This window comes from Limulus polyphemus, unplaced genomic scaffold (assembly GCF_000517525.1).
Source record: "Limulus polyphemus unplaced genomic scaffold, Limulus_polyphemus-2.1.2 Scaffold423, whole genome shotgun sequence".
Lineage (NCBI taxonomy): Eukaryota > Metazoa > Arthropoda > Merostomata > Xiphosura > Limulidae > Limulus > Limulus polyphemus.
This window is the reverse complement of record NW_013666033.1, coordinates 343765-355871: the sequence shown is the minus strand read 5'-3', so window position 1 is coordinate 355871 and position 12107 is coordinate 343765. Positions and strand designations below refer to the sequence as shown.

The window sequence follows — 12107 nt, the reverse complement described above, 5'->3', positions numbered from 1 at the left end:
CGGTTTCGTTTCTTTTACTTTTACTTAACCTAAACCTTACTTCGTTCGTAGAAGACGTCGTAGGTAGTACTATTAGTCGTACGTGTGTATACTACACACACACACACACACATATATATATATATATATATATATATATATAAGGACAAAGGAAGTGTTTTAATGTTGACTGAATAGGTATCTGTACATAATATAGAATCTACAACTACAACTAAGCACAGCTAAGTTTACTAGTCACTACATCACTAACATCTAGTGTTCTTCTTCCTCCTTCAGCTTTTCCAAAAATGGCTCTGCACAAAGAGCAAAAACTTTGTACATTGTGCATATGAAATAGTTTAGATACATCTTTAAAATGTGTTGCCCATTTTCAGGGCAGGTATGACTGGCTCTCTTTAAATTTTGAAAACGAATTAGAAATAACACACAAGATAAGAGTATGAAAATATGAAGCTTCTCTTTTTTAATGGCAGGGAGGGCACCATCAAACCAAGTCAACATAACTTCTTTTTTCCAAAAATATTTGTATATCTTTCAGAAGTGGTAGCCTTTGAAGCAATACAAAACAATGGTTACTGAGTACAGCAACTACCTTACAATAATGAACAGTATTTTATTTTCACAGTCTCAAAAACATAAAGTCTAAAGGACAAACTGATTGGAATGCCAGCAACTCTTAACACTGTCAGTAACTTTTCAGTTTACAATCATGTGCTTAATTCACATGTGAGAAAACAAATAAACAGAAACAATAGTAGTAGATATTAAGGCAGGGCACCTATTGTCTAGCATCACTTAAAACTTGATTTGTTTTTTATGTTTTTCATATTTAATGAGAAGACTTCTAGTTGTTTCTACTCATGGTGTAAGAAAGAGAGGTGTATAGATGACCAAGGACTTTCTTGTTTCAGATGAGGACTGGAGACTAGACATCTAGACACCTCTCCCCAACATTCGTTAGTCCTCACATTGTGAGCAAGACAAGAAGAGGCACCTCTCTCTCTCTCTTACTGTGCCTGGTACTGTTGCATAGGGTAGGCACCAATAACATTGGGCTGGTGAAGGCCCTGTCCCATGGGACCCTGAGCAGCTGCTGCAGCCATCTGAGGTTGTCCTGGAATTCCCTGCCAAGCCATCTGCATTCCTAAACTGCAGAACAAAAAAAAAGAAAAAAAAAGAGTATTAGATATGGTACACACAACACTGAAGTAGACATTTCTTCGACATTTTTTTAATATGAGACAGGCTGCTGTACCTGTCCATTGTCCTGGTTGTATGCTATGATAAATAACACAAACATCCTAACTTTCACACAATTTATTTATAACATATTATTACAGTATTCATTACTACCTAACCAAAAGTTTTATATAAGGTTCAATAACTAAAGATGTATATACCTAAAACATGGTATACACTGTGCGATGGTCAGGGTGACTTTGTATTAAGACATAGCAGCCAAAGTAGTGGCAGTAGGGGTGCTTTCAACACTCAACTCTTATGTCCTTCCTCAGTGTTTTATGTGATTAATTAATTGATGGCCACAGAATTATCTTACAGGCTGAAGATGAAATGACACTGGTCAAAGTAGGAAGTGGGTATAACCCATGAAATTGCTCTTCATATCAGCCTTATGGTGGCTGTAGGAGTAGAAACTTCACCTGAGTTTATGTATTATTCCAATAGTGGCAGCCATTCCTATCTATGAGATATATAAGATATTTGTGTGCCCTCCCCCACAATGTGTGTACATTGTTTTATAGAAAATCTTTTTTGTGAGGATATAGTGCCATCTATGAATATAGTTAACAATAACTTACATCAAAGATAATAAATGCTCAATAACGAAAATAATGGGGGGTTGGAGGGGGTTATGAACCCCCCATTAACATGCCCTTTGTTCCAAATTATCATCCCACAAAGTTAGATTGAGATTGGCCTAGTGACCTAGGAATAGTTAGATAAGGGACAGACATATTTTTTTGCTTTATATATATAGATGAACTTGCAGGTTATTAAATTTGACACTTTTAAATACAAATAAAATGTTACTTTCTAAAATAAGAACTTACTCTCATAGAAATGAATCAAACTTTGATTTTATCAATTATTTTTAGTTTAAAGCTAGAACTCAGTAAATTCTGCATCACAGTGGATGAATCTGGTAATGAGTGGTTTAATTTCAAGACACCTTAAACCATATGATGTACATCTGTTCAACCAAATCATTTTGTATTATAAAATTCTAGCAAGTGCATAAGAAGAATACAAGGGTTACTTCCTATGAGTGTATATCGGTAAGTCAGCTTTAAGTTGATGGACTTAAAATGCTATTTAAAATCTGAGGTTTGATTCCCCATGGTGGATACAGCAGGTAGCCCATTGTGGATTTATAAAAACAACCATCAACTTCCTATGAGCATATGACAGTTTGGTAAGGTTATTTTGATCCAATCAAAATCTTCCAACACTGAATAATATCCGCACTGGACTGTGTAATGAAAATGGTTCATTGGAATGTATTAGACTTACCCAAATCCTTGCCCATAGTATTGGCCATATGGGTAATTCATTCCCTGCACAAACTGTCCCTGCACTGGAGGGTAGCCTTGAGGGTACCAGTAGCTCATCTGTTGATATGGGTAGGTGTAAGGTGTTGTCAGGTTCTGCAGTACAAACACAAGTTTATAAGTATGGAGACAAAAAAAAATTATGGTAGATCATGAAATGATTTGTGTTTGGGGAGCCTATGTTTATTTCCTGAATGATCTCCAAAGTAAAGTTCATTTATACTTCATGAAATAAAATACACAAGTGTTTAGAGCAGCATTACAATTAATTTCAGATTTAAATGCCTTAAGTGACTGTTGAACCAGTTCAACAGTGATAGAAGAGGGCATAATGGCACTTGTCTTCTTATACAGTAGGTTTTAAAAAGGTTTTTTGGTGAATTATATAATTTTTTTACCAATCTACCCAATTCATTCTTAAAACCAAATTTTACTTTAAGTCAGACATTTAACTTATAGAATATAGTAATTTTTTACATAATTTTAAACATCTTGTATCCTAAAAGACTGAAATTTAAGGCCTTGAAGATCTAAGTCTGATGACCTTTAATACAGCTATTGGCCACTACAAACTTGTAATCAATTGTTTTAGTTAAAATATTTTCTCTCTTCCACCAAAACATCTCCTAAAGATTACTTTGTCTTTGATTTCTGTACACCAGGATGTCCTTTACACTTTGAGATAGCTAATGATGTTTATGATTTGAGCTCTATTAGAAAGCTTTATAAACATAACTGAACAAGAAAATGTGGAGCAACTCTACATTATTTATACTATTTGGTATCAACATCCATGGATTATTTTATAAAAATTAAAATATGCTTACTTGTTACTTTTTTAAAAGCTTTTCTTTGTTACAAAAAAATGGAAGTGCACTGTTTTACATAGCTATATTACATAGCTGTTTGTCAGTGTGTATGATGATCACTTCTCACACTAAACAATTCTGCATAGTTTAATGAGAAAAATATTGAATACAGTAGTTATACTTTGTGGTGATGAACTGCAAGATAAAAATAGATGAATGCAATAAGAAACTGCATGATGAAAGTGATTATACCAACAAACTACAAAATAAAGCTTGCTGACTATGGTGATGAACTAAAACAACAAAGTAACTTCTTTCATTCACAAACCAAAAAAGCAAGATAACTTACTACAACCATAAACTATAAGCACAAAATAATTTACTAGTCACACACTACAAGACCAAGATAAAGCAGAGAACAGTAACAAACTATGAGATTAAGCTTTCTGAATACAGTAAAGACATACAAGACCAAATTAGCTGAATAAAGTAATTAATCATGAAACTATGCCAGCTAACTACAGTAATGATCTAAGAGACTAAGCTAAGTTCATTAACAAAGTATGAACTGGTTGTTTGTTTGTTTGGTGTTTTATGACACAAAGCAACTAGGCTATCTGCACCAAACAACTGGTAAAAACAGTAAAAGTAAACTGTAGTGAGTTAAAACAAAAATATGTCTAAAGAACAGATAAAATAATTAAATAAAATTAAAAAGACCAATTGTTCTTAAAAAATTGAAAATACAATCAAGTTGGGCAGTTTCACCATCACCAATGACACTGCCCAACGTCAGGGGGTAAACCCTTACTAAACATGTGTCTAAAATGGTGCTGCTGCTCATTGTCATAATGACAGTAAAATGTGGGCTATTGTGACTTAAGTGTCACAAAGACTACACATTGTTGGGTCAATACCAGATAAAAGAAAATGATGAGTTAAAAAACTGTGACCAAAGCATAGCCTTGCCAGGACAACTTCCTCCTTCCGATCTTTATGGCAGCAAGACAGCCAAAGAGCAACAGATGGTTTGATCTGGAAAAGCTTGTTATGACGTTGCTCACCCCAAGTCGACTGCCAACTGGTGCTAAGCCACAACTTGAAGACAGGACCGTACTCCATGTATGGGACACAGCCCCAAAGCAGACTGACTTAGCTGCGGTGTCAGTGAGCTCATTCTCGTAAATACCGATGTGGTCAGGTATCCAGAAAAACTGGATAAAAATGGAAGATAGAGAAAAATGGGTCAGTCATTGTTGAATATCGACGATAACAAGGTGAGAACTAATGTTAAGCGATTCCAGGGCCAGTAGAGAGCTAAGAGAATCAGCATAAATAGTACAACTGCTGTACTGCATAGCTTCTACATGATCCAGGGCAAGAGAAATAGCATACAACTTGGCAGTGAACAGAGAAACTGTAGAAGGGATCCTGTGAGCAACTACCATGGCAGAGCCTACAAAGTCACCTGATTTCAACCCATCTGTGTAAATAGAAAGAGAAGAGTGGCTCTAAAGATGTTCAGAAAAAAGATGGTACTTCCAATCGGAGTATCCGCCTTCCTCAGATGACTCAAGGCAGAGATGGTAATAAGCCCTGGCAGAATGGGCTAATCATTGGGGACAGCAATGTCATCCAATGCCAGACCCAATTCAGCCAGCTGTACCCAGATACGAAGGCCAATAGGAGATTGCAGTCAATATGTTCTTAAAGAGCATGGCTCACCACGGGAGACAGACACAATCCCAGGTGGAATGCTGTGGTAAGGATCAAAGCTTGGTAGCATATTGTAGAGAAAGTTGCAAATGAAGGAGGTGAAGAGCAGGTTTGTGGGACTCAGTATACAAACTGTGGACTGGAGAAGTGCGAAAAGCCCCAGATGGTGAATGGGTTCCAGCACTTGACATGTAGCTGCTTGATGTATGAAATGAAGGCAAGCTTACAGTCAAATATAAGCCCCAAAAACTTTGCCTCAGAGACCACACAAATAACAACATTGCTGAGACAGAGCTCAGGATCTGGGTGGAGACCCTGTTGGTGGCTAAAATGCAGGCAAACTGTTTTGGAAAAAGAAAATGTAAAACCGTTTGCAGTGGTCCACATCAACAAGCGATTGAGGGCAGTCTGAAGCTGCCGCTCAATAAACCTCATGTTCAACAACTGATATGAGAGCCCATTTGCAACAGTTGAAGGAAGGTGTGAGGGACTCCAACTTCCTGTGGAAAGGAACGGAAAAGAGTCAAACACACATGGACTTGGAATTGCCTGTCCAGTAACATTTCTGAATAAAAATGGGTAAATGACCAAACAACCCATAGGAGTGGAGATCCTGCAAAATGCCATACCTCCACGCAGTGTCATAAACCTTCTCAAGATCAAAGAAAAGAAAAACAAGATGTTCTCTCTTGAGGAAGGCTTCCCTGATCGACGTTTCAAATCAACTCAGATGGTCCTTGGTGGAGCGCTGTCGATGGAACCCATACTGGGTGGGCAAGAGGAGTGTGTTTGATTCAATGAACCAACCAAGATGTGCTTCAAGACCTTACAAAGGCAGCTAGTCAAAGCGATGGGTCAATAATTAGAAGGAATCTTGGGATCCTTCCCAGGTTTAGAAAAAGAGAGGACAATAGCCTGGTGCCAAACATCAGGAAAAACATGCTTCTGCCAGATCCAGTTAAAAATAACCAGAAGAATAGCAAGCGACAGGAGAGAGATGGCACAGCATCTCATAATGAACATTGTCAGGTCTGACCAATGTACTACCAGACTGATGAAGAGCAAGTTGGAGTTCCACCAGTGTAAGGGGGCGATTACAGTCATAGAGATGATAGGCCCAAAAGGAAAGAGGTGATTGCTCTGCCCAAGACTTGATGGCCAAGAAGGCAGGGGAAGAAACAGAAGTGCTAGATGCAAAAGAGCATCAGCAACTTCCTGGCCATTGGAGAGCAAGATGGAGAGGGGAAGGGAAGCATATTTCCCAGTGACTTTCCAAATCTTGTTCCATATGTTTTTGGAACTGGTAATAGAAGATATGCTAGTAGCGAACTTAATCCAAGACTCCTTTTGGCTTTGACGTCAAACTTTCCGTGTGTGTGGGCACTGACCTGCAGATAAACTATGCGGTTAGAAAGAGAGGGATACTGTCAGAAGGTATCCCAGACCCGTTTTTGAGCCTTCTGTGCCTCCTGGCAGGCAGGACTCCACCATGAAAGGATACCATGGAAAACATGTCGAGGTATTAGGAATAAAGTGAGCAGCTGCCTGAACAAAACAGTCAGTCACTGCTGTCACACAATCGTCTATTGATGGTAGACAGAAAATGGCAGGATCAAGTTCGGAGAGACTGATGAAAGAGAGCCAGTCAGCCTAGTCCAACTTCCATTGTGGCACTCAGATTAGATGGCATCAACTACAGCCAACCTCCCTCAAAATGAGAGGAAAATGACCATTGCCCCATGGGTTACTGTCAACCATCAAAGAAAAGTGAAGGGGAGCAGATTGAGATATCTATGGCAATGAAAGACTGACAAGGTGCATTAAAATAAGATCCAGTATTGAAGAGAAAAAGGTTGTAATCCGAGAACATATGCTCTACGGAATGACCCCTCCCATCAATATTAGCACCACCCCAGAAGGGGTTGTGTCCATTAAAGTCTTCCAGGATTAAAAAGGGAGATGGTAACTGGTTAACAAGAGCACCAAGGTCTGATTGATCATAAGTCTCTCCAGGAGACAGGAAGAGAGAGAACAAACAGTGATGGTAAAACCCAAGGAAACACGGATGGCTACAGCCTCCAAGGGTGTATCGAGTGACACAGATAAGGAGGGCACATGCTGGTCGACTAGCAATGCCACCCCTCCATGCACTCATTTATTACACAACCTGTCATTCTGGTACAAAGAAAACTGCTGTATTGGCAGGTTTCACAAATGTTTCCTGTAAGGAGATGCACACGGGATGATAGGAATCGATCAAGGCCTTAATTTCATCGAGATTACAACGAAAACCTCGACAGTTCCATTGTGTCAAAGTAGCCATTTGTATTTAAGGTGGAGGAAAACTAGAAGGAGGTCTATCGACCTCCATGGATCCTGCCCTTGGTCGAGCGGGCAGATCTCTGTCATCAGACTTAGAATCCAGCAACTGAGGACATGATCGAATGATCATTTTGCATTTCAGGGTCAAAGAAGAAGAACCCGAGCGGACACCAGAGGCCAGTGCCATAGGAGGTGGACCTAGGCACTTGCTGGAAGGAATGGTGGGGACAGAGATTGGAGTAGACATAGACTGGTCACCTCTGTTATCCATTGAGGGCAGAAGACCCTCACATGACGCGAAAAAGACTCAGATGGAAGCACGGAAAGGTTTGTCTGCACTCTCACCATAGCAGTGGAGCGTAGTGCAGCAGCATATGTCTGAGATGGAGTAGGGAACAATAGCTTCCGAGCCTCAGGGTAAGAAATGTTGTTAACAGTCTTCAAACGCTGTACCTCTTTCTCCACCACCCACATAGGGAAAGATCTATAGTAAGAGAGGTGGGAACCACAACAATTAACACAGTGAGGGTCCAGTTCGCACTAATAGGCATCATGGTCCTTGCCACCACAATGAGCACACATCACAGAACCACGACAAGATGTCTTTGAATGACTGAACCGCTGGCACTGGAAACATCGGAGGGGGTTGGGAATATATGGCTATACCTTACAGTTCAAATAACGGCAGGTGGATGTGTTGATGAAAACGTCAAAATGAGAACATTGGTAGGCAGCATAAGTTCATCTATACGAGTGGAGATACAATGCACCACAGAAACTCCTTGGGTGGAGAAACCAACAAGGATGTTCGACTCGGAGATGGTCTTCAAATCCCTCTTGACAATAACTCCTTGTGAGGAATTCAAAGTAACATGGGGATTAACCTCAATGGATATATCCCCAATGGCCTTTGAATTCAGGAGGAGTTCACTGTGTTTTGGTGTTGGTGTTTCCACAAAGACGTCCCCAGAATGTAGCTTCTTGATTGACTGACTTTGGAGAGCCAGCAAGCCACTCTAATCCCTTCTGAATAAAAAAGGGAGACAGTTGCTCTAACGATTTTTCCAACAAAGAATGCATGATAAGAAAAATGAGGAAAAGGTGCACAATGGGGTGGAGACTGCTTTTCAGAGTCTTCAAGGCATGGCCCTTTACCAACGAGTGGAGTTTTTACTATTTTATTTTCATTAGGGTTTGGGGGATCCATAATATAGAGAGAAAGATTCATTGCCCACTGACCCCACCCACCACGGAGTCCTAAGAGGGGATGCACTACAATGTCAAACAAGGACACTGCAGCAACGCCAGGGTTACGTGAGCACTACCCCCAAACACCAGCATCAGATACGATGTCCACAACACCTGTTGAGAATGCCCAACACTGGTATTCAGTTGACCCTAGCTCGACAGGACCAGCCAATTGACCCTGGGACCACCCGTCTACGGGAATTCAAGACCAAAATGGTGTGTTGCAGTGCTCCAGACACCACTCAACAACCAGGATACTCTCCTCCCCTTCACGAGTTGCCATGCAAGGCAAACACGTGGGTTGATATTTAGATCCCAGAGGAGGTAACTGAAAATACAGAACCTTCCCTCACCACGTACAGGAATCCACTCCGAGGGTAACAAAGGTATCTGAGTACAGTAATGAATCATGAGACCAAGCTAGCAGAGTAAGGTAATGAACCACAAGACAAAGACTAGATGAGTATGGTACTTAACATGAGATCAAGGTAGCTGAGTACAGTAATGAATCATGAGACCAAGCTAGCTGAGTATAGAACCTTGCCATGAGAGCAAGTTTGCCGATTGCATTAATGATCCAAGATACCAAGCTAACTGAGTATTGTAATTAACCATGGGACCAAGCTAGCTGAGTATAGAACCTTGCCGATTGCATTAATGATACAAGATACCAAGCTAACTGAGTATTGTAATTAACCATGAGACCAAGCTAGCACAGTACAGTAATGCACCATGATAGCAAGTTAGCTAAGGGCAGTAATGAACTACAAGACCAAGCTAGCTGAGAACAACAATGATCTACAAGACTAACTAGCTGAGTACAGTAACAAACCATGAGCCAAGTACAGCAATAAAACAAGTTAGCCAAATACAGTAATGAATCAAAAGACCAAGATAGCCAAGTACTGTAATGATCAAGACCAAGCTAGCTGAGTACAGTAATGAACCATAAGACAAAGAAAGATAGCCGAGTGAGACCAAGATAGCAGAATACAGTAACGAACCACAAGACCAAGATAACTGAGTATAGTAATTAACACGAGACAAAGCTAGGTGAGTAATGATCCACTAGATGAAGCTTCAACTCTCTCAATACAGGCTCAGTACCAGGGACCGACCACGTGACCATTTTTACTTGTATATAGTTTTAATAGTATAACTTTTAATACAGTATGTATCTTTACAACATTTGGTAGACTTTTAGTAAACATTACACGTTGTTTGTACAAAAAAAATCAATTTTTTAATGAAGTATTTTTGCTATCAGTTTGTCCATGAATAAATCAAATATTTTTTACTAGTGTGAGAGCAAAGTGATTTTTATGTAAAGCTTAAAAATACTTCTCATTGTCTCAAACTTCATTTTTGTAATCACTAAAACCTCCAAAGTAAATATAAAACTTTATATTTTATCTGTTATTACCTCTACTCTAACAGTATATTTTATTCTTCAGTCAGTAGACAAATCTTCAAAGTATATTGAAAAGTTGTAAATTCAGAAATAAGCTGAGTAGCTGTGCTCTTTTTCTTGATTATTGTTCACGAAATTTCAAAGTACTTCTCTTGCATGTTTCAACTGCTAAGCCTTTTAGATTTATTTTCTGTGTGTATTTTACTGTTTGAAAATAAAGCAAGAAATCGACACTTGTGTCAGTAGACTGTTTTGTGTGACATAATATACCATACCCTCGAAAACAACAAAACAAGCGCAAAGAGATAGCCAACTTGACCCCAGCTCCAAAAACAGGATGTCTAATGTATCAGATTATATATATCTTAGTGTTTATTAGGAAATTTAACTAATCATACTGAACTTAGAATCAGTGAAAACGTTTATGTTAACAACAGGATGTGGAATTTATTGGCTTATTTATGTATCCTACAGTGTTTACAACAAGAATTCTCCAGCGTAATAACACTGCACTTTGAATCTGTCAAAGCATTTATTATAAGGTTCGGTGTTGATACAATAAACATTGCAATTTTTTAAATATTGGTAATCCTTTTGGGATGTTAGGAATTTAGTGGTATACTTTATATGTGTACAAAGATTTTACTTGTGCACATGGTTGTGAAATCCTATTTCTTTTTCAGCAAACTTATTCATCAACCAATAAATATTCAGGTTTCAAATCCAGTTATTGTTTCACAAACATTCAAATTTAGTCAAGCACTCTGATTTTAGCTATTTCACTATAGTTTGTTGGAAAATGTAGACAAGTTCTTACCAAGTGAATACATTCTGTTAGAAACATATTCCTTGCTACTGACTTTTACTTAGAAGTAAGTAATTATTATGCATAATACATGTGGAATCTCTGTTCAATAGTTTTAGTATATAGTTGTTGACCAAAATCTATTGTAGCTGTTTCTGTATTTTAGCATAAAATATACTGCTTCCCAAACCTATGATGCATCTTACAGAATATATATACATGTAAAGATCTAATACACATATATGAATGGATTAACGAGATTCCCACTGTCCCTATCTACTATCTAGCAAAACCACAGCCAAGGGAACGGGCTTGGAAAATCAGCTTGGAAAAGTATATTAAATATATATCATGTATTCTCTGTTGTTAACAGAGAATACATGATATATATTTAATATACTTAATGTTTTTTCTTCTAGAAATGTAAACTAAAAGAGAATTGAAAGCTAAGATCAAGGAATTGAGGAAGAAATTGGTTCTCAACAATGAGGAGATACAGTTTCTACTGAACCTATCTTTCTCTTCTGATAAAGGAGGCAGTCTGTCAGGGGAATCAGCAGTTGAGAAAGCTAATGCTTCTGTTGCAATGCCTCTGACAGAATCAGTGTACAAAACAAAATGGCTTCAAGCAAAACCAGCTCTCCTTGATTCTGTCTTATGGACAGATCAAAAGTTAGACCTATCATAGACTGTCTACTGAACTCTTTTACTTCCCACTAACTGTAGATGAACAGATGTTCGGCACAAAATGTAGAATTGGTTTTCTCCAATATCTAACAAAGAAACCTTCTAAGTGGGGTATCAAGTATCAAGTTGTGGGTCCTGGCATAAGCTGTGAATGGATACTGTCTGAAGTTTAAAATCTGCACAGGCAAAGAGGGACAAATGCCAGGTAAAGGTGTAGCAAACAACGTTGAGATGGATCTGATGGACAAGTACAAAAGACTAGGACACCTCCCCCTCATTCAATTGACAAACTACTGACCGTGGGAACCTATGCTTGTGGGACATGCTGGAAAGACAGACTGTATTTCCCACAGCAACTGGTTTCTACAAATCTACAGAGGAAAAGCACAATTTTTTTAACATGTAACTCTGACAGCTGTGATGTGGACTGACAAACGAGACAGTTATGCACTTTCAACTTTACATTCTAATACTATTAATGGCTGGAGACGGCTTGAGTGGGTAACGAAGAAAAACTTTAATACAAGTTTAACATAACA

At 38.7% G+C, this 12107-nt stretch overlaps 1 protein-coding gene across 7 annotated transcripts in view; it reads right to left on the bottom strand.

Annotated features, from left to right (window-relative positions):
- Positions 1–442: 442 nt before the first annotated feature.
- Positions 443–12107, bottom strand: part of LOC106458166 (nucleolysin TIAR-like) — a 281791-nt gene continuing 270126 nt past the window's right edge. For all 7 annotated transcript variants that reach the window (XM_013917630.2, XM_013917631.2, XM_013917628.2 and 4 more), the window contains 2 exons: positions 2533–2666; positions 443–1149 (listed from right to left, as the gene is read on the bottom strand). In XM_013917630.2, coding sequence (XP_013773084.1) covers positions 1008–1149; positions 2533–2666 — 276 coding nt within the window. In that variant the 3' untranslated portion in view covers positions 443–1007. The remainder of the gene's footprint in view (positions 1150–2532; positions 2667–12107) is intronic.